Source organism: Dreissena polymorpha, chromosome 9 (genome assembly GCF_020536995.1).
Source record: "Dreissena polymorpha isolate Duluth1 chromosome 9, UMN_Dpol_1.0, whole genome shotgun sequence".
Lineage (NCBI taxonomy): Eukaryota > Metazoa > Mollusca > Bivalvia > Myida > Dreissenidae > Dreissena > Dreissena polymorpha.
Window position 1 is genome coordinate 82586127 of NC_068363.1, and position 27916 is coordinate 82614042.

At 34.2% G+C, this 27916-nt stretch overlaps 1 protein-coding gene and 1 long non-coding RNA gene across 5 annotated transcripts in view; both read left to right on the forward strand.

Annotated features, from left to right (window-relative positions):
* Positions 1–27916, forward strand: part of LOC127843998 ((Lyso)-N-acylphosphatidylethanolamine lipase-like) — a 112651-nt gene that overhangs the window by 14277 nt on the left and 70458 nt on the right. Inside the window, exon 1 of one of the 4 annotated variants that reach the window (XR_008032503.1) lies at positions 6679–6866. The exons of 2 other annotated variants lie outside the window; for them this stretch is intronic. Coding sequence is in view for 1 of the 2 variants with exons in the window: in XM_052373960.1 (XP_052229920.1) it covers positions 6859–6866 (8 nt within the window). In the remaining variant the exon portion in view is untranslated. Of the gene's footprint in view, positions 1–6678; positions 6867–27916 lie in introns of those variants that run through there. One more of the 4 variants, XM_052373960.1, reaches the window with a different exon arrangement.
* Positions 12536–27843, forward strand: LOC127844021 (uncharacterized). Its single transcript, XR_008032517.1, has 6 exons — positions 12536–12662; positions 25260–25355; positions 25731–25806; positions 26495–26548; positions 26910–27044; positions 27525–27843. It is a non-coding gene; the product is annotated as an uncharacterized LOC127844021 (long non-coding RNA).

Here is a 27916-nt window from a genome sequence, read left to right on the forward strand (position 1 = left end):
TGTTTTTAGAAATTATTTTGACAATAAATATCGTTATTTAAAACGTTTTAAGCAAGTCTCGTTTCCGAGATCATATACGGGAATTCACTATTTTAACCGATCTATAAAAATCATTGTTTTGACAGACGGCACGTGCTTATATAAAGTTTGTGTGTCGTAATACACAGGATATTGGATGTTCAGGGCATGGATGGGCAATAAAACAAAAACGCGGTCTGCGGTTTTCGGTAGAACGTTTGTACTGACCAACATAATATTTGATATTGCACGTGCTTATCTTACATTTAGGGATCAAAAAACACTGGTCGAAGCCATTGTGTGCTTCTTTGTGCCATAAAACAAAATCCCGCTGGCTATTTTCAGTAGCACGCGTGGTCAGAAACTAACAAGTTAGAGTAATAAATCACAGAGATTATGATCTGAGAACTGCATGGAGTCTGAAATGAAACAGAATACGAACAAATCAAAATGGTCGCAGCCTATTTTTTTTATATAAAATTCGACATGTAGACATATATGGTGAAATTATTAAAAATCAATTATGGGTTCGTCGTGGCTACAAACCACGGACTCTAGATGAGAATAGACACTCCGTGTAAAAACTGCGAAAAGCATTTAAAGTCACTATCACGCTCACCAATACAAACGGCTACTGTATTATGCTATATAAAAACATTCGACAACAAGTAGTACCATACGATGGTTAATTAAAATAGGAAGACCCTAAAAACAAGTAACATTGATGTAAAAACGTTATATTACAAGCATTCGGCAAGTTTTAAGCATCTAAATATCTAAATATCGTTCCACGATGTAATCTACTTTCGCTTTCGAGTCAGGATCGGATTCATTCGGTTTGCGTTCATTTGTATAATTTATACAAGCCATTTTCGCATTCGCTAAGTTCCAGTTACCCAGAAATCATTTTGATTTCACATAATGATTATTCATGAGAGCTACGTCATGCTTCCGACGCTTACCGTATCCAATCTCGTGTTCGCCCGTAAATGTTCGGATATTTCACGGGAGATATAAATGGAATTATTTGTGGCCACAAAAAAATAAAAACGAGCATTTTGTATCTCGTTTAATCAATTCTACCAGACAACATCTAACGTTGAAATTTTGCATTTTGCTAAAAGGAACATTGAATTTTTTATGGGTTAGCTTTATTTAACGAAATATTCGATATTTTTTAGCGTGATTGTTACTTTAAACAACACGAAATTATCACTAATCCAGGTGCGGGAGCCTACAGCCAGGTGCGAGCACGGTTTCCCTTAAGCACCGGCGACTAAAAGGCTAACAGCATTGAAATTTGGACAATAAGACATATTGTGTTTATATCTGCTAACAATCCCGAATGTTTATTTGACGCTTGAATTTGTAAACGGCGCGCTAAGAGAAGACAATCAGAAGTGTGTTTCGGATTACAAATGTGTATTCTTATTGGGGAATTCAACACAACATTTATATTTGAAATATATTTGTAATGAATTAAATATAAATTTGTAAGAAAGCTTTTCGTGTCGAAAAACTATTTTTATAATATAATGCGTGAAAAGCACGATTTCCAGGAGGATTACACCCGGTTGCTATCATCAGTAGATCTAACTGACTACGATTTTATCGTGGAGGAGTACACATAAGGATTTTCGCAAAAATTAGGATATTATGTTTTTCATTTTCGTCCATTAATAAGACACTTCGGAAAAAAAGTCGCGTCTTTACCCCCGAAAAATACGGTAGTGTTTTCTGTCCTCTGAAATTTTATTGAACTTTACATTTGCACTATGCATTTAAGTGGAAAAGATTACGAACTAGACCAAACATGCGCGTTGAACAGTTAGAGCATCGATGTAATTACATCGATGTGTGCAAATGATTAGAATTTTTGTTAGAAGTTAAATTATGTGTTACAATAATACGATTTCGTTCACTTGCATTTATTTACAAAAAATACAAAAATTAAGATATATGATGAACAATCTAATAACGAACATTTTATGTCTTTTTCCAGCTATTTTGGGAAAAGGAGTCTTGTCTAATTGAGATTTTTTTAAATCGATAAATGGCGTGTGCTGTACATATACGGTTTAATTTCATGCAGTTCATCTTCATAATGATCATATTCGTCAGAAAAGTCCATAATTTAACATAAAAGTATTGATGTAATAGCAATTCAGTTGATCGTCTCGGCATAAATAACGCTGTAAAAATTAGCGGATTTACAGCTCTGACGTCACAGCAAGGGAGGTAAGTCAGTCCAACTTTTAGAAAACGGCGCGTTATTGGAAGATTTACCTGGTGAGTTATGGCATAAGGCGTAACGCTTAATTGTTGCAAATAGTTTTATTCCGCATCTCAAACAATTATCTTTCATATTATAAAGTTTCCAAAAGTGTTAAAATTGACCTTTAATCGCTGGCGTGAGATATTTGCGAATCGCGTCGGGTGTGTAATAGTACGGGTTCCTGAATCTTTCACCTGACGAGGCGTTAATAAATCACCAATGATGAAAAACTAATAAATAAACTGTTATCTATTTTATATCTACCCCAATGTTTATGAACGTTTTATAAACATACCAGAGATTGTCCTTATTCTGGATTGCACCAAGGAGATTGGCTCCAAATAACAAACATTTCCAAGTACAAATACAACAATAATACAATCGAAATATATCATAATACAATGATACTACAGTTACACAAATAAATGATTATATATCGAGCACAACATAAAAGTGTTTAATATTGATCAAATTCTTAAGTTAATCACAAATGAAAATACTTAACATTCAATAACGCGGATAATAAGAGGAAACAAGTCTTACTACATGCCCCCCTAACATAACGACAAATGAATATAATGGATTTATTTACAATTATTCCTGAAACACAGTTTAAATATTTTTTACCACAATATAATTTAACACTCAAAGTAAAAGCTAATTATTAACACGTTAACACTTAAACTAAATGTGTTCGGACATTACAATTGTTATTTTAGAGTTCATGCGCGGCGATCAACAGTGGTCGGTCTGATGTTCAACCAGTTTTTACCATTTTACCAGTTTAATTTTATACTCGGCAAATTAACAAATGCAATATGAGGTATAATAATACAAATACAGATACAAGACAGACTGTCTGTATACATACAGACCTATAAAATGTTATTTTTATAGGTCTTTGGTGTACACAATTATTACGAGTGTGTATATTTATCATATACACACTTACATATACAATCATATGAATTATGAACATATTAAGATGTATCTTGTGCGATCAAACTGCAAACAAATTTTTAAGAAAACAAATGGAATAACATGTTGTGTGCCGGATGGCTCAAGCATTCTGTTCAGAACTGCATTCAAGAACTTGCCTATATTCAATAGTGTGTGTTTCTTTTTTACGTTCATTAAGGCGTCAAAACTTACGCAATTACAGAATAAATTAAATTTTACAAACACCGGAATATCAATATAAAGAAGTGAAACTCCAGCTGCTGGAGAAGTGTTGAATTCTCATTAAAAACAATTAGTTGGTCCTTTATTTAATGCAAGTGACCGATTGCCTAAACAATACAAAACAGCACAACACAGCACAATACAAACCAACATAAACACAAAATATGAATAAAGCTGGGGTCACCGCCTTGGAACGGTCAATGCAAAGCATAAGTCACATAAACAAGCAAGCTATGTAATATGGGTCTATTACACCCATTATTGCTGCTTCTTCCTGTATTTGCGCGATGATGATCTGAAATATTTACTGTATGATGCTATATTTCTTAAATAAATGGGATGTAGTTGACACTTGTTAGTATAGTTTCATTTCATCGTTCCTCAAAAAGTTGTAGCTCTGTTGCTCTGGTCTCTGTCCTACCATTGAGTAATTAAATGGTTACTAAATTGAATGCGTTTTAATTCCCTTTTATTATTGTTTAATTTTAGTTGCATTGCTATGAGGTTAAAATTTATTTACACTTGCCTTGAATAAACGACCAACTGACATGACGCCGCCTGTCAATCAAATCCTTATCTTAGAATTGATCCACCAATCAGCGATCGATTTATCGGGCGCACTCGTTAGCAACGACCTGTCCGCCATTTTCCTAGACATGCTACATGTCTAGGTTCACTTTTATTCCAACGAGTTTCTTTTGTTTTCCTCTTTAAAAAAACGATTCAAAATGGTTAAACGGTGTCAATGGGGATAATGTAACTCGGACAATCGATCGTTATTTCCCCTAAAAATTCGGACAGAGTCAATATACGACTCATTAGCAAATTTTCTTCCTTGAATTCGTTGACGTAGAGAGCATCTATACGGCAAAAAAAATGTTCACCAAAATCATAGGGTTTATCGCTTAACCGTATCATAGACATGTTCATCTGCATTACTTTACGAGAACTGAAACCCAGCATGAAGCCTAATTCATGCTGTGTTTTATTACTCTGATAGTAATGCACTTAATTGACATCATACATGTTATTTGAAGGTGACATGTGATATTTTATCTTATTAACAGTATCTACATATTTGCAGTCATGTGCTGGCACCAATAAACGCTTTTAATCCACACTAGGAGCTCGAATGCCTAGATCTCATTTTTTTAAACGAGTTTCGTTTATTTTGTTCGGATAAAAAACGGAAATGAAATATGGCAAAAACGGTGTAAATAGGGTTAATGCAACTCTGACATTTGGTATCCAGAAAGATAAGTTCGATGAATTAAATTTATACCATTTCCAACGCGGCAATGCGATCTTGACAAGAGCGAGTGGAAGTTTCAAGAATTACCGAGATCCCCTTTATAGAACATTAGTTTATTTAAAAAACTTGAAATGTCATATAAGCAATAACTAAGCATTATTAAGTATGTATTATGTCACGTGTGCATGTAAAATAATTGAGAATTTTGGTACCCACTTCGTGTAACTTTACGAAATCCCCGTTAAAAATCGCGTTTCTGTGTGTGTCAGAAACAAGTGAAAACTATTTTGTTATTATTTTAATAAAGACGTATCGATAAATGCTATTGTAAAAGAGTTATTATTACTGATATTAGTTAACCAATAAATGCGGTAACTTCGGGGAAGTCGGTACCTGCGCGAGCGTCTGATATTGGTAGCCTTATTAATTTATGATAGTCTGAACGTATTCCATTTCGTACAACGCTAATTTATATTAGACAATGTCCAAACTTATTGTGTTGTTTTTGCGCTTTAAATTATAGTGATTGATAAATTCCCATAAGCAATGTTTAATATGATTAATATCACTTTTATACGTAATAACATGTGGGATTGAGGTACCCACCCGGCGTAAGAAAGCGCGTAAAACTTCACCGAATTCCCAGTTATAAAGCGCTATTTCGTGTCAAATACACGGGTAGGGGGAATGTTTCGGTCATAATTTTGTTAATAACACGGGTAAATACCGGTGAAATGTTAATTTATTGCAAATACCACCATAACACGTAATAACGGGTTCGATTTCGGTAAGCGCGCAAGCGTTAATTTGGAGAGCGTGTTTAATGTGCCGATTTACCCGTTATAAATAGCTGATGTTCTCTTTAATCGGAAATTTTTTGCATTTGCAGAATAACTAAATGGCATCAACCCCTTTACAAGTGTAATATGGTGTTAAAAAAGTCCATAAAATCATCCGGGATATCGCGTAAATCTATATGCAGTCTATAGGCAAAGAAGCCATTTTGGTGTTAGCTTGTCTAGGTTTGATAACCGCTAAGTCACGTGATTAAGTGGGCGGAGCGATCATAGATAAGGCGTCTGCAATACTGCCTCAGCAGCTGGAGTTTCACTTCTGTATATTTTTATATGCAATACTGCTCCATCAGCCTAGTTTCACTTCTTTATATTGACAAACCACAAACGTCAATTACGACGTAAATAATAAAACTATTATTTCAGAATTTTCCGTTTGGTCCGAAAACGATGCCCGTGTGGCCCGAAAATCTGATCTTTTGTTTTATCATAAAACCGCATTGATATCTGCCTGATATAACGTTGCAGACACCTGATTTATATATATATATATATATATAATATATTTTATATCATGGTCAACAGGAAGTTCTTATATCATTAATGTGTGGAGGATGGTCATATTACTCGGAATCAACTATAAAGTAATCATTTTTAGTAAAATCGAATCAGATTAAAAAACAAACAATTTGAAACCAAGAGGTAATATATTTTAAACACTAAATGCAACACAAACAGCAAAAAACATTTTTTTACAAATAATAAGCGTGCACATGATGTAATTATTAACACATCAAACGACAAGTCATATTCTTTCCCGATTAAAACTGCAGCTTTTTAAATAGCGGTTTTTTCATAATTTCTTTAAAATCGGGGACATAGTCTCATATATAGAGGTATGATTAACAGAAAACCAGATTACTGTCTGATGTTTTTGTAATATATCAGGCTCGGCACGAATAAAATAACGGCTCGGCAAGCCTCGCCGTTATATTATTGTTATTCTTAGTCTTGCCTGATATATTACAAAAAATCCGACAGTAACCTCTTATTCTCTGTATCTGGTCCGTGTTGACCCAATCTCTTGCACGACGGTTAAAGTATGTGAGAGCAAGGAACGACAACTCTGCGTGGAGATTGGTGTTGACCGTGATATGTAGTCTGTAAACCCACATTGTCATGTGATCAACAAAATGGCGGACGTTACGTTATATGTAAACAAGTCGTCTAGTCACAGCGTCCCATATTTTCCAATTAAAATCTAGAACATTTCATCATTTGTAGGTTTCGAAATCACTCAGACTTGGAATTATGATGAGATACAACAGGATACAGAAATGTTAAGGTGTATTTAAGTTATTGTTGATATTGTTTTATACGTATCGTTTTTATTATATAATATGGATGAACCATTTTACACCATAAGCATTTACGTTTAAATGATGTTACGATTTTTTATTATTTGCTCTGTAACAAATATACAAGTAATTATCATACTGTAATGTTTTATTACTTTTGAACTCCTCTGCAGGGATGGAAACAACAGTAGGTCTATTGGCTTGAAGCCTATACCCGGGGTATATATATTATAATTTTATTTTTTGCGCAACTTCCCCCTGTGGGTATATAGGGGTGTGCCGATTTTATGGTTATGGGGTGTGTTTTTCGACTAAAATTATAGAAATGGGTATGGTTTTGAGCATCTAAGTATAGATGTGGGTATTGAAATCGGAAATTTGCTTGTATATAAATGCATATAGATTTGAAAGTATCAGTATCAAAATGGGTATGATAAATATCATTCTTCTATATTTAAATGGGTATCAAAAAGTAAATTTCAGTAGCGGTAAAGATGCAGAAACTTGACTGTTTTTATCTGTTGCTTGATCGACCAAGATGATACTGTGACTTCATATATTAACATACGTCATATATTAAGTGACGAAATCGTTACATAATCTAAAAGTGCCGGGAAAAGTGCAGTTACTGCAAATGATTTATGAAAATTGTGTCGGAATTAGACGACTGTCAAAATAACCGACTTTACACTACATGTGTACACGGAATTATACTCTGTCATTCCCGGCTGTCATTCGATTGTCAATTTAAAACGCACTTTTTACCAAAACACACATTAAGCGCACTTAAAAGTGTGTTAATTCTGTGATTTTTGTTAATATCTGCGTTTCAGTATTCAAAAGTGCATTTAAGTGCGCATTTTGTGCGTTTTTGCTTTTCAAGTGCGTTATTTAAGTGAAAAAATTTGTTTTTTGTGTGTTTTCTTCATCTGTAAGTGCGCATTTGAGTGTAGATGTGAGCAAAATGTGTGTTTTTTATCTAAGAAGTGCGTCTTTTATTTAGGAAGTGCGTCTTTTATTTAGGAAGTGCGTCTTTTATCTAAGAAGTGTGTTTTAAGATTTACAGATGTGGGTTTTTTCTCACAAATGTGCGTTTTTCTTTTTTGATGTGCTTCTTTTTTGAGCATAAGTTAGTCTTTTATTTCATAAGTGCGTTTTTATCATATGATCTGTTTTTAACGGATGTATCTAAAAAGACACATGTTTAACACACTTCTTAAAAAGTGCGTCTTTAACAACCGTTTAGCAAATGTTGTACAGAAATTGAACAAGATACAAAATTGTTGCAAGCTCTAACAATTTATTTGCATCAAATGAATAAACATAGACATATACCTCAGTAACCTGTTATAATATAAGGTGCATAACATTTAACACACATGTGCGCTTTTATGTGGGTTAAAACTGCGCTTAAAGTGAGTTAAATGTGCGCTTTTTAAATAAAAAAGCGCACATTTAACTCGCAAAAAGCGCACATTTAACCCACTTAAAGCGCACATTTTACACACATAAATGGCAGTGAAAAATGCACTTATAAAAAGCGCACGTTTAACGCACATAAAAGCGCACATTAACCCAAAAAAGCGCACAGTTTCTTGTTTGTTTGTTTTTGTTTAAAACTCACTCTGTAAGAAAAAGCGCACAAAAACGCAGTGCCAATACTGCCACGTTTAACACACGCAAACGTACTTAAAACGTACATTTCACACACTTTTTTGAGAAGGGTTGTGACATCTTGGATAATAATATATGTTTTGTAGAAAATTTTGATTACGTGTGGAATCAAGAAATCGTTATCACAGGCTTTGAAAGTAAATTAAGAAAACATTTAATTTCAGGTCATAAATATATAGGATTTTATTAAAAGTTTAAAACATATTTAAAATGGATATTTCTATTACGATAGACGAATTGGAAAGTGATCAATTTGTTTTCTAAGACAGTTTAGATATATCTCTAGCTCAACTAAGGGTCCAGTTTATCAAAATTCTTGTATTGCAATGGGTCCACTTTCTCAATGGTATCTTATACAAATGGGTATGCTTTTTCAAAAATCTTGTATCAAAATAGGTCTACTTTATCAGAGTTCCGGTATAAAAATGGGTCACATTTTGTTAGTCTCAGCGGGACACCCCTACCCTAAAATTTGGGAAGTAACCCCCCGGGAACCTATGCACTAAATTACCGAAAATAAGGAACCTGTCTCGCAGTCTGATGCATGTTTATCAAGGGGTAAAAATGCCTAGATGTGGGATGTTGGCGGACGAAATAGATAAGATATTCCGACTTAATAACTATTTTCCACTTAATAACTTTTTTTGAAGAATTTTTAAAGACCATTTTTAGTGATTTTTTCTATGACCATTTTTAGTAAAAATCTTTTTGAGAAAAAAATGTTCGTAAAACAATTATGTTATTGACAAAAGCTAGATAACGTTTACAATAGGTATTTTGTTTACTAACAATTCATGAAAGTTTACATGGCACAGTGGTAGCTCATCTGCTTACAGATCCAGAAAACACGGGTTCCAATACTGGCGACGTCAGTTTTTTTGTTCATCTTTTTTTTTTTATATAAAAATTAGTTAAGTGTTTTTAAAACAATACATATTTGTAAACAATCATATCTAATGAAATTGGAAAAAATGCCAAAATAGGTTAACAATTCCCTTAAAAACATGGATGGGTACAAGGTTTTTATCAAATTATTATTGTAGTTTCACAACTTGCTTCATATTTGCCATCATTACAATTAATACAATAAATATGTTTCATACATTGTTTTGATAACTTTTTGCATACTCAGTGATGTGTTTTTAACATTAAATCTCTGCCTATTTGATTTTGAGATGTCATACTTTTTCAACGTTATTTTAAATAGTAAATTTTGTTTTAATGGATAAATAATTATTATCCATATATATATATATATATATATATATATATATATATATATATATATATATATATATATATATATATATATATATTTATTTATTTATATATATTAATCTGCAAATTATGTTGCATATTATTTGAAATTATTTGAATAAGTTGAGTAATAACTAAAAACTTCATGTGTGCTCCAAAATACTGTGTGCATGTAATATTTTGTGTATTTAACAAAGTTTGTAAATATAACAAAAACAACACAAAATTGTTCCTGTCTACTTTAATGAAAATAAAACAGTAACAACAGTATAATGAATAGTTACAAACAAAACAAGAAAAACAAAGATATAACTTTGACTTAAGTTTCGGAATGAAAAAATCATTCAGTCTCGTAAATAGTATTGATCTAATGTTAATGAAAACAACAGCATAAATAAACATGTAGCCAATCAGAAATAACATTTACATCAGGGCATTTACTTTGCTCACAAAATACCAAACTATCTTGATACATATTTTTGATTTTCTGATTGATATAGACAATCCCAGAAATCGATAACTCCCGTATTACCGCCCCTGAATACTCGCATGCGCCGCCATGACGGTACTGAAGAACAATGCAAGGACCTATAGGTCACATAACCCCAAACCGGAACTCCTGTTTTTAGGGTTACATGCAGTCAGTTTGATACTTAGCACACATTGTTCAGTGCATGCTGCATAGGATTTGTAAAATACATTCCAAATGGAATGTTTTGGTATCAATTTGAAGGTATATTTGTAAGCGATAAGAAAAAAAGCCATTTTTGTGCTCTACTTTTTATGTTGATGGTTCCCGGCTTTGAAAGTAGGTCAAACTATTTGAGCCCAAAATGGTCGCCTGCACAGCTGTCAAAACCGGTTTGCCTATTCTAAGGTGAATATTTTGAGTTTCAATGTATAGAATTTAATGACATCCATTTTTTCAAAAGATTGTGCATTTATCTTTCCAATGATGTATGATGATATAGTGGGTCATTGCTTTATCATGGTAAAAATTGATATCGAACTTCAACTATTTTATCAACCTCCGCGCAGTGATTTGACAGGAACCAGCATAGCATTGTATGTGAGAGCAAGGAACGACAACTCTGCATGGAGATTGCTATTTTATATGTAATACATTCTATACATAGATGGTGACGTCACTACGTTATTGTCAGAAAGACCGGTGTGTACACAATGATATTTAATATAGAAGGAAATTAATTGCGCATGTGTAACCTATATGTTTGTATAGGTTACAATATACTAAATGATCGCTTCATGTAGGGCTGTACTCTCTAAAAAAATATCATAGTTGACAGGAAGGCATGTTTTACACTTTTTACCATTATTCGGGTGTTATCTTGCGGAGATAATGGTAAGGCATGAATAGGTGTTCACTACTGAATCCCTGAAATATGATACACTTGAAGACTATAGTAAACCATTGCACTAGAAAAGGTTACATTCCACTAAGAAACGGCCGAAAAAAAAGTTGCAAAAACAGTCGATTTTGATTTGTGTCAAGTTCTTTCTTGCTTTGTACATGACATATCTTTTTTATTGCATAAATCGATTGGCCTTTAAGAAAAGGTATGGTCATGGGGGTCTCTATGTGCAAAATGTTGCATTTATTTTCGCTCAAAGTTGTCGCTTTTACATTGAATTATATAGGGAAACTATTTAGTGTATTATCACCTATAGGTCCCTGGTTTCATCAATATTTTACGATTTGTATACGATCGTAAATTACGTATCGAGATTTATGTAGTCTTTTACGACTTTACATAAATTCTGCTTCATCAACAAAATCGTAAAGGCACCATACATAAAATACGACTACATAAATATACGTATTTTGTAGCCGATAAAGATAGTGACGCAGTCTGAAAAAATATGCATGACGTAATTTTCGCGCGGTCTGTCAGCAGACAAAAACAACGCACAACAAGAATGGCAGCTGCAATTTTTAATGTTAAGAGAAACAAAAACAAAAATTGGAATGTGTCTGAAACGACCATTCTTGTTGACCGGTGCGTGGAAGGATACAGTCGGCTGTTTGCCAGCCACTCTCCTTCCGTCACGGAAGCAAAAAAGGATGTATTTTGGATGGAGACAGTTGAAATGTGAGTTGACAACTTGTTTGTTATGAATCATTGATGATTAAATATATGTGTGGCATATTTTCATAATCTTGAGCAAAAAATGCGTAGTGTTTTTTTTTTCTATGAACAAAGGCGACTTTGGTATAGACCATAAGCAGTTTAATAATATTTATTAACCTAGGAAATGATTACATTCAGAATCACATTAACTTGAATAAGACATATACAAGATATAATGCATTGAAAGCCTGTCATGTCAGCTATGTTGGTGTTAAATTATGTAATATTTGATTTCAGGAACGTATTATATTTACATGACACATCTTGTACAGTACATTGTTCTGGGTCGTTACTCTATAGATGGTCAACCAAAATGCTAAAGATGTTTTCCCGTGCAGGGGTTTTCCTCGCTTCATTGGGAAGAGGCCCTAGCCTATGGATTTTGGGAAGAAATTGCTCATTTTGGGAAGAATTCTCGCTAAAATTACTACTTTGGGAAATGAAAAAGCTGGTGTAAGTTAGGATTTTGGGGAAAACTGCATGATTTTAAAGAAATGTTATATAAGGCTGAAAACCCCTGCCGTTTAGGCAACCTGTTGTAAAATGTTAATGTCTGTGCCTGCTTACTGTATTGTGATGTAAATAATTTATTTCTCAAATATAAAATATAGTTTTTAATGTTAGTTAATTCAATTTAGGATAAATGCAGTAGGACCCTGACAGACGTTGCACGAGGTCAAAATGAAATGGGTAGACCTGAAAGTAAGTTGTTTGTGTGGGTATTGTGTTTCATTCATTTGAGTTATACATATAATAAAAGTTATATTTACCATGTGCCATATTCATTTGCTTTTTTTTTTAACTCTCAGACTCAGTGAAAATTTATTTGTCTTAATAAGTTTTAATTGCTTCTCTGATGTAAACTATTCTGTTAATGAATGATACAAATACATACTTGCATATGGATGTTTTCCAGCACAGGTCTAGCTTCTTTGCTGGATTCAGAGTCTTCATTATAATCTTCAAGATAGCGACTTATGTGACTTCAGGTGTTACAATTAATCGCTGCCTTATAGTTGTAAAGCATATCTTGGTTTTTCCAATGATTGTCAAGCCTGGTTTTGAATGTATTTATGGTTTTACCCGTACGAAATTTTAGGGTGGAAATGAGGTGGAATTGGGACGGAAACTATTGTTTCTGGGCGGACTAGAGGCGGAAATTGATTTCCGCCCCAAAAGACCATTTCTCTTGATTTTTTTTCCAGGCGGAACTCATTTGCAATTATGGGTGGAAATAAGACTCGAGCGGAATTTCATACTTAAACATTTGTCTAAGGTGGATTTTCTGACTAAGAAAATTATCTCGGGCGGAATTTCATACATTTTTCTGGGGCACAATGTTGGACTTAGATAAAGAATTTCAAAATTGGACTTTAAGATAATTAATAAACAGAGTTCTGATTTTAGTTTCTAAATGGGTATTGTAGGAAATATTTGCTATACACAAGAAAAACAATATTTATATTCAATTCATACAATAGTTAACCCATGCAAAAAAGGCTGAAATGAGCTTGAAATGACACTTATTTAAGGCTGATTTGACTGAAAAAATAAAACTAATCCACAAAATCAGCTGCAAGTTTTCACTCCTCAAAATTTGGAGGAAAATAATTAACTTAGATTATACTGTTCTTGATGAAATTTATAAATATTTTGGCTCAGGCTTTTTTTTATAAGACCTTATAATTAAATCACTTTGTTAGTTTGTTATGATAATTATACCTAACAACATTTAAAGTACATGTAAATCTACTAACATGTATATATAAAATATCTCTGAATAAAGGGGACTGAGTAAATTTGATTAAGGGATGTATGATGCAAGTTAAAAATTGTTGTGAAATGCAGTAAATTTATCCCTTTTTATCAGAAGTGTTTTGTTTTATGGTGTCAATTTGGTGGCTGTTATCTTTGTATTCCCCCAGTTGTAAACAAAGAATGCATCAATACCGGTGTAGCCGTCCATTTCCTCCCCCCTCCCCCCCCTCCGGCCAGTTTTTCCCTGGGGAAAGATTGGCCTAGGTCGTTTTTTCCCCCAGGGAAAAAATGGCCCAGGCCAATCTTTCCCCCCCCTTGGCCAAATTTTCCCCCTACTTAAAGAATTAATTGCAACATGACTCTAGGCCATTTTTCTCCCTCGGCCAATCTTTCCCCCCTCCCTTATTAAGAATTTATGGCAAAATGACTCTCTTCCATTTTTTCTCCCCTTGGGCAATTTTTCCCCCCTACTAAAAGAATTAATTGCAACATGACTCTTGGCCATTTTTCTCCCCTTGGCCAATTTCTCCCCCCCCCCCCTACATAAGAATTTATTTAACATGACTCTCTGCCGTTTTTTCCCCCTCGCACAAACAGGCAGAAAAGTGAAAAATAAATGTAAAAGATAAGTAAAATAAAAGATAAGGGGGTGGAAGCAGTTTTAGCAACTCTCAATCAAGTTCTGTTGTTAAAACTACTTTTATTACATGGTAGGGGGGAAAAACTGGCCAGGGGGGTAAATGGACAAAAAATGAAGAATACAGTCAATCTTGTATTTAGAGACCACTAAAGGGAGTAACCAAAAGTGGTCTCTTAATAAAATGGTCTTTAAATATATAAAAAAGGCCATTTGTGATGAATGCGGACCTTTGATTTTAAATCCAGATATCGGATTATCTCTTTTTGACACAGCGATTTCTGCTTTTGTAATCAAATGAATCTAAATATAAATAAACTGAATAAAACATTTTTTTACTTAAAATAAGTTGTATTTGTTCTCTCTATTTCTAAATACAATGTAAATGGTTTGCACGGTGAATGGGTTTTTCCAACTCCAAACTCATTGGTGATTAAATTTACGTGCACTTTTACTCTTCGACGCTTCCAATACCAGAATTTTCTCATTTAACGTTAATACAGGTACTTTCCGTTTTGACATTTTAATTTCTGCATGTAAGCTTATATATATCTGACTCGATGATGGTACATAGGGAAATAAATAAAACACCGTGATTGAAAACTAAATAAACACGCCTGATTGGAAAATTTGCTAACACAAACTAATAAGCATAACAACATTTAAAGTACATGTAAATCTACTAACATGTATATATAAAATATCTCTGAATAAAGGGGACTGAGTAAATTTGATTAAGGGATGTATGATGCAAGTTAAAAATTGTTGTGAAATGCAGTAAATTTATCCCTTTTTATCAGAAGTGTTTTGTTTTATGGTGTCAATTTGGTGGCTGTTATCTTTGTATTCCCCCAGTTGTAAACAAAGAATGCATCAATACCGGTGTAGCCGTCCATTTCCTCCCCCCTCCCCCCCTCCGGCCAGTTTTTCCCTGGGGAAAGATTGGCCTAGGTCGTTTTTTCCCCCAGGGAAAAAATGGCCCAGGCCAATCTTTCCCCCCCCTTGGCCAAATTTTCCCCCTACTTAAAGAATTAATTGCAACATGACTCTAGGCCATTTTTCTCCCCTCGGCCAATCTTTCCCCCCTCCCTTATTAAGAATTTATGGCAAAATGACTCTCTTCCATTTTTTCTCCCCTTGGGCAATTTCCCCCCCCCCCCCCCCCTACATAAGAATTTATTTAACATGACTCTCTGCCGTTTTTTCCCCCTCGCACAAACAGGCAGAAAAGTGAAAAATAAATGTAAAAGATAAGTAAAATAAAAGATAAGGGGGTGGAAGCAGTTTTAGCAACTCTCAATCAAGTTCTGTTGTTAAAACTACTTTTATTACATGGTAGGGGGGAAAAACTGGCCAGGGGGGTAAATGAACAAAAAATGAAGAATACAGTCAATCTTGTATTTAGAGACCACTAAAGGGAGTAACCAAAAGTGGTCTCTTAATAAAATGGTCTTTAAATATATAAAAAAGGCCATTTGTGATGAATGCGGACCTTTGATTTTAAATCCAGATATCGGATTATCTCTTTTTGACACAGCGATTTCTGCTTTTGTAATCAAATGAATCTAAATATAAATAAACTGAATAAAACATTTTTTTACTTAAAATAAGTTGTATTTGTTCTCTCTATTTCTAAATACAATGTAAATGGTTTGCACGGTGAATGGGTTTTTCCAACTCCAAACTCATTGGTGATTAAATTTACGTGCACTTTTACTCTTCGACGCTTCCAATACCAGAATTTTCTCATTTAACGTTAATACAGGTACTTTCCGTTTTGACATTTTAATTTCTGCATGTAAGCTTATATATATCTGACTCGATGATGGTACATAGGGAAATAAATAAAACACCGTGATTGAAAACTAAATAAACACGCCTGATTGGAAAATTTGCTAACACAAACTAATAAGCATAACAACATTTAAAGTACATGTAAATCTACTTACATGTATATATAAAATATCTCTGAATAAAGGGGACTGAGTAAATTTGATTAAGGGATGTATGATGCAAGTTAAAAATTGTTGTGAAATGCAGTAAATTTATCCCTTTTTATCAGAAGTGTTTTGTTTTATGGTGTCAATTTGGTGGCTGTTATCTTTGTATTCCCCCAGTTGTAAACAAAGAATGCATCAATACCGGTGTAGCCGTCCATTTCCTCCCACCACCCCCCCCCCCCTCCGGCAAGTTTTTCCCTGGGGAAAGATTGGCCTAGGTCGTTTTTCCCCCAGGGAAAAAATGGCCCAGGCCAATCTTTCCCCCCCCTTGGCCAAATTTTCCCCCTACTTAAAGAATTAATTGCAACATGACTCTAGGCCATTTTTCTCCCCTCGGCCAATCTTTCCCCCCTCCCTTATTAAGAATTTATGGCAAAATGACTCTCTTCCATTTTTTCTCCCCTTGGGCAATTTTTCCCCCCTACTAAAAGAATTAATTGCAACATGACTCTTGGCCATTTTTCTCCCCTTGGCCAATTTCTCCCCCCCCCCCCCCCCCCTACATAAGAATTTATTTAACATGACTCTCTGCCGTTTTTTCCCCCTCGCACAAACAGGCAGAAAAGTGAAAAATAAATGTAAAAGATAAGTAAAATAAAAGATAAGGGGGTGGAAGCAGTTTTAGCAACTCTCAATCAAGTTCTGTTGTTAAAACTACTTTTATTACATGGTAGGGGGGAAAAACTGGCCAGGGGGGTAAATGGACAAAAAATGAAGAATACAGTCAATCTTGTATTTAGAGACCACTAAAGGGAGTAACCAAAAGTGGTCTCTTAATAAAATGGTCTTTAAATATATAAAAAAGGCCATTTGTGATGAATGCGGACCTTTGATTTTAAATCCAGATATCGGATTATCTCTTTTTGACACAGCGATTTCTGCTTTTGTAATCAAATGAATCTAAATATAAATAAACTGAATAAAACATTTTTTTACTTAAAATAAGTTGTATTTGTTCTCTCTATTTCTAAATACAATGTAAATGGTTTGCACGGTGAATGGGTTTTTCCAACTCCAAACTCATTGGTGATTAAATTTACGTGCACTTTTACTCTTCGACGCTTCCAATACCAGAATTTTCTCATTTAACGTTAATACAGGTACTTTCCGTTTTGACATTTTAATTTCTGCATGTAAGCTTATATATATCTGACTCGATGATGGTACATAGGGAAATAAATAAAACACCGTGATTGAAAACTAAATAAACACGCCTGATTGGAAAATTTGCTAACACAAACTAATAAGCATAATAACAATAACATTTTTAAATGAACAGATTTCGCTACATGTTACCGATTAATAGTTTATTTTTTACACCCCTCGAGAACACTGTGAAAATGTTTGTCGCGTCGGCGCATTGTTTTTGCAATAAAAATGGCGATCAAATTTGTCACTTAACGTCCCAGAAAGTAAACTCTTGAACCCGTAGACTGTTGGCAATACCTCACTGTATTATTCGACACCAAAAATTGATACGCAGTCAGCATTAACACCGGTCAGAACCGGTCATGGAGACAAAGGAAAATGGCTGGTGTGAAATTACAACAAAGGTGTCATCGTTCATGTTATCGGCTTATATAAACAATCAACACTGATTTGTCCCTAAACGGTAAACAGATTTACCACTTTTACCATAAAGCGGTCGCTTAATTCAAGACTCGGGCATCAAAATACACTAAAATCAGCGGTCGCTGGTCGCGTAAGCCAAAAGTCGCTTAATACAATATGAAAATATTGGTAAAACGCTTGGGCGGGATTTAAAGTGGTCGCATAAGACAAAAGTCGCTTAATTCAAGTGGTCGCAAGCACAAGATTGCCTGTAAATGTAATACAAAAGTAAAATAAAAGATAAGGGGGTGGAGGCAGTTTTAGCAACTATCGATCAAATTCTGTTGTGAAAACTACTTTTAAAAGGTAGGGGGAAAAAATGGCCAGGGGAAAAAATGGCCAAACATTAACGAATAAATGTAAAAGAGAAGTAGAATCAAAGATAAGGGGATAGAGGTAGTTTCAGCAATTCTCTATCAAATTCTGTTGTTAAAATTACTTTTACAAGGTAGGGGGGGGGGGGAACTGGCCAGGGGGGAAAAACTGGCCAAAAGGTGAATAATAAATGTAAAAGATAATTAAAATAAAAGATAAGGGGGTGGAGGCAGTTTTAGCAACTCTCAATCAAATTCTGTTTTTAAAACTACTTTACATGGTAGGGTGAAAAACTGGCCAGGGGGGAAAATACTGGCCGAAAAGTGAAGAATAAATGTAAAAGATAAGTAAAATAAAAGATAAGAGTGTGGAGGCAGTTTTTTGCAACTCTCAATCAAATTCTATTGTTAAAACTACTTTTACAAGGTGGGGGGGGGGGGGAAACTGGCCAGGGGGGGGGGAAACTGGTCGGAATGTGTAGACCGAAAGATATATTAAATAAAAAATCGGGGGGGGGGGGGGGGGGGGAATTTGACTAGAGGAGGAAGAATTGGCCTAGGCAACTTTTTCCCCGGGGAAAAATTGGCCAGGGGGGAAAAATGGCCTGTTTACACCGGTAATATGATCCATACAGCCTGATAAGACAGACACTGCTTCATTTTTTGTGAGTCAGAATTTTGAAAATAAGAGCGGGTGTTTGCAAGAACTGTTACTAGCTTGAACATTTGAAATGCAGTTTCAAAGCAATGATTTGACTTTCCTAATTTGAAGTTTTAATAATATGATGAATTAATCTTATTTTGATGAACATTCTGAAATAATTAAGTAAAATGTGGAAGTCAACATTCAGTGTGTAAAAAAGGCTGAAAAGAGTGATTCAGTGATAATATGATGGAACTTTTTAAGTGCTCTGAACAACTAAACAGGTTTGTTTCTATATTTACTTTGTATTGTTTTCTTATATTGTTGTGTTTATTATAGTTATATTGTTTAACAGTAATATCTGTTTTGGCGGGTGGTTTTAACCTATAACATTTAAAATGAATGCTCAGGCTAGTTATCTTTGCAGTTAATTTCACGTTATATAAAAAACATAATGCAGTCAGAGGTGTCTATATCTTATTGAATGTTTTTTGCCACATCGAGATTTTTGTCATTTTTTTAATAGAAACCTAGTGTTTAGTAGCTCCATCAGAGGTCCACATAAAGTTTTCGTATGCCTTAAATTAAATTAGTGACTTTTTTAGTGAACCAACAAGCATAATTGTTGATTTTTAATTGTTTTGTTTTAAGCCACTATTTCACTAAAGTCAATGTATTGTGTTTCTCCCCTTGGGCAATTTTTCCCCCCTACTAAAAGAATTAATTGCAACATGACTCTTGGCCATTTTTCTCCCCTTGGCCAATTTCTCCCCCCCCCCCCCCCCCTACATAAGAATTTATTTAACATGACTCTCTGCCGTTTTTTCCCCCTCGCACAAACAGGCAGAAAAGTGAAAAATAAATGTAAAAGATAAGTAAAATAAAAGATAAGGGGGTGGAAGCAGTTTTAGCAACTCTCAATCAAGTTCTGTTGTTAAAACTACTTTTATTACATGGTAGGGGGGAAAAACTGGCCAGGGGGGTAAATGGACAAAAAATGAAGAATACAGTCAATCTTGTATTTAGAGACCACTAAAGGGAGTAACCAAAAGTGGTCTCTTAATAAAATGGTCTTTAAATATATAAAAAAGGCCATTTGTGATGAATGCGGACCTTTGATTTTAAATCCAGATATCGGATTATCTCTTTTTGACACAGCGATTTCTGCTTTGTAATCAAATGAATCTAAATATAAATAAACTGAATAAAACATTTTTTACTTAAAATAAGTTGTATTTGTTCTCTCTATTTCTAAATACAATGTAAATGGTTTGCACGGTGAATGGGTTTTTCCAACTCCAAACTCATTGGTGATTAAATTTACGTGCACTTTTACTCTTCGACGCTTCCAATACCAGAATTTTCTCATTTAACGTTAATACAGGTACTTTCCGTTTTGACATTTTAATTTCTGCATGTAAGCTTATATATATCTGACTCGATGATGGTACATAGGGAAATAAATAAAACACCGTGATTGAAAACTAAATAAACACGCCTGATTGGAAAATTTGCTAACACAAACTAATAAGCATAATAACAATAACATTTTTAAATGAACAGATTTCGCTACATGTTACCGATTAATAGTTTATTTTTTACACCCCTCGAGAACACTGTGAAAATGTTTGTCGCGTCGGCGCATTGTTTTTGCAATAAAAATGGCGATCAAATTTGTCACTTAACGTCCCAGAAAGTAAACTCTTGAACCCGTAGACTGTTGGCAATACCTCACTGTATTATTCGACACCAAAAATTGATACGCAGTCAGCATTAACACCGGTCAGAACCGGTCATGGAGACAAAGGAAAATGGCTGGTGTGAAATTACAACAAAGGTGTCATCGTTCATGTTATCGGCTTATATAAACAATCAACACTGATTTGTCCCTAAACGGTAAACAGATTTACCACTTTTACCATAAAGCGGTCGCTTAATTCAAGACTCGGGCATCAAAATACACTAAAATCAGCGGTCGCTGGTCGCGTAAGCCAAAAGTCGCTTAATACAATATGAAAATATTGGTAAAACGCTTGGGCGGGATTTAAAGTGGTCGCATAAGACAAAAGTCGCTTAATTCAAGTGGTCGCAAGCACAAGATTGCCTGTAAATGTAATACAAAAGTAAAATAAAAGATAAGGGGGTGGAGGCAGTTTTAGCAACTATCGATCAAATTCTGTTGTGAAAACTACTTTTAAAAGGTAGGGGGAAAAAATGGCCAGGGGAAAAAATGGCCAAACATTAGCGAATAAATGTAAAAGAGAAGTAGAATCAAAGATAAGGGGATAGAGGTAGTTTCAGCAATTCTCTATCAAATTCTGTTGTTAAAATTACTTTTACAAGGTAGGGGGGGGGGGGGAACTGGCCAGGGGGGAAAACTGGCCAAAAGGTGAATAATAAATGTAAAAGATAATTAAAATAAAAGATAAGGGGGTGGAGGCAGTTTTAGCAACTCTCAATCAAATTCTGTTTTTAAAACTACTTTTACATGGTAGGGTGAAAAACTGGCCAGGGGGGAAAATACTGGCCGAAAAGTGAAGAATAAATGTAAAAGATAAGTAAAATAAAAGATAAGAGTGTGGAGGCAGTTTTTGCAACTCTCAATCAAATTCTATTGTTAAAACTACTTTTACAAGGTGGGGGGGGGGGGGGAAACTGGCCAGGGGGGGGGGGAAACTGGTCGGAATGTGTAGACCGAAAGATATATTAAATAAAAAATCGGGGGGGGGGGGGGGGAGGGGAATTTGACTAGAGGAGGAAGAATTGGCCTAGGCAACTTTTTCCCCGGGGAAAAATTGGCCAGGGGGGAAAAATGGCCTGTTACACCGGTAATATGATCCATACAGCCTGATAAGACAGACACTGCTTCATTTTTTGTGAGTCAGAATTTTGAAAATAAGAGCGGGTGTTTGCAAGAACTGTTACTAGCTTGAACATTTGAAATGCAGTTTCAAAGCAATGATTTGACTTTCCTAATTTGAAGTTTTAATAATATGATGAATTAATCTTATTTTGATGAACATTCTGAAATAATTAAGTAAAATGTGGAAGTCAACATTCAGTGTGTAAAAAAGGCTGAAAAGAGTGATTCAGTGATAATATGATGGAACTTTTTAAGTGCTCTGAACAACTAAACAGGTTTGTTTCTATATTTACTTTGTATTGTTTTCTTATATTGTTGTGTTTATTATAGTTATATTGTTTAACAGTAATATCTGTTTTGGCGGGTGGTTTTAACCTATAACATTTAAAATGAATGCTCAGGCTAGTTATCTTTGCAGTTAATTTCACGTTATATAAAAAACATAATGCAGTCAGAGGTGTCTATATCTTATTGAATGTTTTTTTGCCACATCGAGATTTTTGTCATTTTTTTAATAGAAACCTAGTGTTTAGTAGCTCCATCAGAGGTCCACATAAAGTTTTCGTATGCCTTAAATTAAATTAGTGACTTTTTTAGTGAACCAACAAGCATAATTGTTGATTTTTAATTGTTTTGTTTTAAGCCACTATTTCACTAAAGTCAATGTATTGTGTTTATTAAAGCAGTGAATGAGTTAATTGTTCGATCAATGAAGTATGTTGTCATCTGCAAAAAAGGTTTGTCTTATGACTGACTGTATCTGGATAAAGATTGAAAGGTGCATGTTGTTTTTGTGATTTTTAATGAGTTTTTTTAGCTTTTGTGACCTCTTAATGTACGTCAATCCATCAGCAGCTTAAGGAGCTATGTATATATCGGAGTTAAGCTCATAATCCCCCCCCCCCCCCCTTTGGAATCATTCACATATTCTCCTGTCATTTCCGCCTGGAAATATATTCCGCCTGGAAATTTCTATCCCAGACTAATTTCCGCCCGGAAATATTTTCCGCCTCATTAGCATATTCCGCCCCAAATTCCGCCCCGTGTCAGCATGCAAAAATAATTTCTGCCTGGAAATCTTTTCCACCTCATAAGCATATTTCGCCCTAAATTCCGCCCCGTTTCGGCCTCATTTCCGCCTGGAGAATATTCTTTCTTGTAACCACTATATTCCGGGCGGAATCAACAATTTTCCAGGCGGAACTGTCAATTAAATTCCGTCTCAATCCCAGGCAGAACATTTTGTACAGGTAGCACTTGCTAAATAATCTGGAAGACTTTTCCAGATTTTATCTTCTCTCAGTGTAAAGCAGTGTTTTTGCGAACTGAAGTTTGGTCTTTGTACAAAAATTTTGTGTGTGTTTCCTCTAGTTGTTTCACGTATAGAATGGTCCTTCTTCCACTTAATAAAGTCTGCAGCTTCTGGGTCATATTTACCACTTGATATTTTATAGATTTCAATCATATCTCCACGATGTCTTCTATAATTGAGCGTTGGGAGTTTAAGTTTTTTTAGCCTTTCTTCGTAATTCAAGTTGTTAAAGCCTGGTAGTTGTTTTGTGGCGTGTATTTGTACACCTCCAATTAAGTCGTTGTGTTTTTCAAGACGAGGGAACCAAACCGAGCTGGCATAGTCCAGGTGTGATCTTACAAGTGCTTTATATAGTGGAAAAAATGATTTTTCATCAAGGTTTTGGAATGTCCTTCGAATTATTGCTGACATGGAATTGGCTTTTTTAAGTTTTTCACTTATATGTCTTTCGAAAGAGAGTTTGTTGTTTATTATAACCACTATGTCTTTCTCCTCATTGATTCTTTCTAAAGTTTTTCCCATAAGTTTATATTGGAAGTTAGTGTCCGGTTCATTTTTCCCAATGTGGAGGTATTTGCATTTGTCAGGGTGGAATTTTAGTTGCCATGTATCACTCCATTTTGTTAGCTCACCTGTCACAAAGTGACATGGTGAGCTTATGTGACCATGTGATGTCCGGCGTCCGTATGTGTGTGCGTGCGTCCATCCGTCCGTCAACAATTTGTTTGTGTAGACAGTAGAGGTCACAGTTTTCATCCAATCTTTATGAAATTTGGTCAGAATGTTCATCTTGATGAAATCTGGGTTGGGAATGTATTTGGGTCATCTGGGGTCAAAAACTAGGTCAAAAACTAGGTCACATAATAGGTCAAATAATAGAAAAACCTTGTGTAGACAATAGAGGTCGCAGTTTTCATCCAATCTTTATGAAATTTGGACAGAATGTTTATCATGATAAAATCTGGGTTGGGATTGTATTTGGGTAATCTGGAGTCACAAACTAGGTCACTAGGTAAAAAACTAGGTCAAATAATAGAAAAACCTTGTGTAGACATGAGAGGTCACAGTTTTCATCCAATCTTTATGATATTTGGTCAGAATGGTTATCTTGATAAAATCTGGGTTGGGATTGTATTTGGGTCATCTGGGGTCAAAAACTAGGTCACTAGGTTAAAAACTAGGTCAAATAATAGAAAAACCTTGTGTAGACAGTAGAGGTCACAGTTTTCATCCAATCTTTATGAAATTTAGTCAGAATGTTTATCTTGATAAAATCTGGGTTGGGATTTATTTGGGTCATCTAGGGTCACAAACTTGGTCACTAGGTCAAAAACTAGGTCAAATAATAGAAAAACCTTGTGTAGACAATAGAGGTCGCAGTTTTCATCCAATCTTTATGAAATTTGGTCAGAATGTTTATCTTGATTAAAAATGGGTTGGGATTTTATTTGGGTCATCTGAGGTAAAAAAACTAGGTCACAAGGTCAAATAATAGAAAAACCGTCAACATTTTGTTTGTGTAGACAATAGAGGTCACAGTTTTCATCCAATCTTTATGAAATTTGGTCAGAATGTTTATCTTGATAAAATCTGGGTTGGGATTGTATTTGGGTCATCTGGGGTCAATAACTAGGTCAAAAACTAGGTCATTAGGTCAAAAACTAGGTCACTAGGTCAAGTAATAGAAAAACATTGTATAGACAATTGAGGTCACAGTTTTCATCCAATCTTTATGAAATTTGGTCAGAATATTTATCTTGATGAAATCTGGGTTGGAATTGTATTTGGGTCATCTGGGGTCAAAAACTAGGTCACTTGGTCAAATAATAGAAACATCTTGTTTTGACAATAGAGGTCACAGGTTTCATCCAATCTTTATAAAATTTGATCAGAATGTTTATCTTGATGAAATCTGGGTTGGGATTGTATTTGGGTCGGGTCACCTGGGGTTAAAAACTAGGTCACTAGGTCAAATAATAGAAAAACCTTGTGTAGACAATAGAGGTTACAGTTTTTATCTAATCTTTATGAAATTTGGTCAGAATGTTGATCTTGATGAAATCTGGGTTGGGATTGTATTTGGTTAGTCAGGTGAGCAATTCAGGGCCATCATGGCCCTCTTGTTAATTGTGTCATTGAAAATAAATGTCATATTTATTAGAGTGCCACAAAGGCAAAAAAAATAAAATTAAAGAAGGAAGTGGGACAAACTGGCGGTGGACCTGCCCCAGATAAATTAACACCACTTAAAGACAAGGTAGTTATAAATTTAAGTTGTGAACATTAAACGATGAATTTCACTCTAGACAATCATTCCTATTTATTTATGTTCATTCCATACTGTATTGCAAATTGCTAAGCCTATAAATCCTCATTGACAGTAAAGTCAAACATATTGAATTGTATTTTAAAATGCAACTATGAAATTTTTATAGTTATACTAATATTATTATGGATTAAGTTCTTGAACATTTAACTGTCAACAATCTATCAGCCTTGTTCTGGCAATGAGGTAAATATGTAGGCCTGTTCTTTTTTTCTTTTTGACTCTAACTAGATCCCATATCAAAAATTATTTGAACTTTACATCGTTGGTGAAGAGAACTTTTAAATGGATTAATGACAATTTCAGGTGCTGATCATCATCCCTAAAGTATCAATTGAGGGCGTGACTGCAGATGGGGATGTGTTTACAGACAATCTAAAAGGTAATCTGAATAATTAATATACATAAACAACCAGCATATGATGAAAAAATCCTCATGATATGTTAGCTATTAGCAAAAAATAGCATATTGGCTAAGAAAAGCAAAAATCCATGGTATGTTTTTAGCTCTGCTGTTTTAGAAGAAAACCCGAGGTATTGTCATAGCCAGCTTGTCGTCCGCTGTCCGCGTCGTCCAAAAACTTTGACATTGGCCAATAACTTTTGCAATATTGAAGATAGCAACTTGATATTTGGCATGCATGTGTATCTCATGGAGCTGCACATTTTGAGTGGTGAGAAGTTTAAGTGCAGTCATTCTTCAAGATCAAAGGTTAAGGTCAAAGGTAAAAAAAAACTGCACCCACAGCGGAGCGTTGGCTTCCGATTTGCGATGCTCTTGTTAATCTAAGTGACACAATGACAACATGAAAATGTTGTGAACCCTCTTGTATAAAATTGAGCATATGAAATAGCATAAATATGTTACTATTTACAAATTAATCTGTAGTTTTTAATACAATATCACTGCTTATTGAGTATTTCCCCTTTGTAAAGCAAATTAACAAGATAAAAACATGAAAACTTTATAGCGTTTTTTTGTGACCAATTTACTGGTACGATTATTAATATATGAATAGTTGAAGTAGGTTTGCATTGCCTTATCGATTCCATTTTGCCTTTATTTTCAGAATCCTCCATTTAGGAGAAATTCGAGACTGAAGAAGTGCCATGTACACACAATGGTAATGTTTTTTGGTCATTGTTCAGGTCATTGTGTCAGCCTCCTCAAGCAAATAAATTAAAACTTCAGTTATTGAACATATGCTTATTTCATATTTTTTCTAGTGATCAATATTATGTGTTTAAGTTATCAATATAACGTTATTCAGGGCTTCTACTGTCGATCGCCATATTCGCCAATGTCATAATTTATCACTTTAAAAAGCCATTTTAGTAGGAATGCTTTTTGCCTTTCTGTATTATATATCAATTGTCCACAATAATTTAAGATACGTATTGTAAATCAACATAGATTTATAACAAGTGTTGCTGCAAAACTGTGTTAAAATCACAAATGCAGTTTTGATTTATTTATTTTTACAGAAAACAAAATGGTTTCACTGGCTGAAAATGTTGCAACACTTCAATTGACTGAAAACTTAAAGACTCAAACGCAAGTTGCATCAACCAGCTGTGAGAAATTAGAAAACAAAAAATGGAAGACTGACACAACAAATAGTAATTATTAGTTGTTTCTATTAATTATAGTGAAGCTGACTACTTAATATTTCCAACAGTTAAAATGTAGTTATTTATGTTTTCTATTTTTTCTTAATTTGTCATTTTACTCTCGGTTATATGGAGATAAAGTATTGCTGCATTTTTAATTACACTTTATTAACCTATTAACCAGGGTATGAACTTGTGGGTCTGTGTATTTTTTTAAATTATTTTTCTACATCATTAAACTGAAGGATGTAATTAGGGCATTATTGTGGCACAAAAATGTTAAGTTTTAATTCAGAAATCTAGAAAAAAAAATAAATACCTAAAGTAACTTTCAGAATCAATACCAGGTCAAGTACACTTATTTGTGTGTCTTATAATTGTGTTATTTTAAAAAACCACACATGATACATGAATGTGCCATTTGTTTTGTTTATCATATAATTTTGTTTAATGAATAAAGTATGATGTATTACATTTATTTACTTGCAGCCACATGTCAAGCATGTAGGAGCAGCGTGATTAAAACTCAGGAGATGTTGATTGCATCAAGGGAAAGAAATGCCATTTTGAAAGACATTAACAAAAATCTCGAGGAACTGGTTTCTATAAAGAAAATGAAATTCTTCAATGCTCAATTGATTCCCAAATTGTAAATTAGTTTTAAATGTGATGATGTTAGGTGTTAAGTATTCTATGAAGCGTATTAAGGTTATAATTTAGATTTATTATTAATTGTCAGATGAATTATAACACTATGCCCAGTTGGTATATTGTACTTTCTAAATAATAATAAATACATGTGAATGTTCTTGATGGTTTATTAATTGAATACAATTGTAGTTGCAATTGCAATTAGTTATAAAAAACCATACACATCTTAA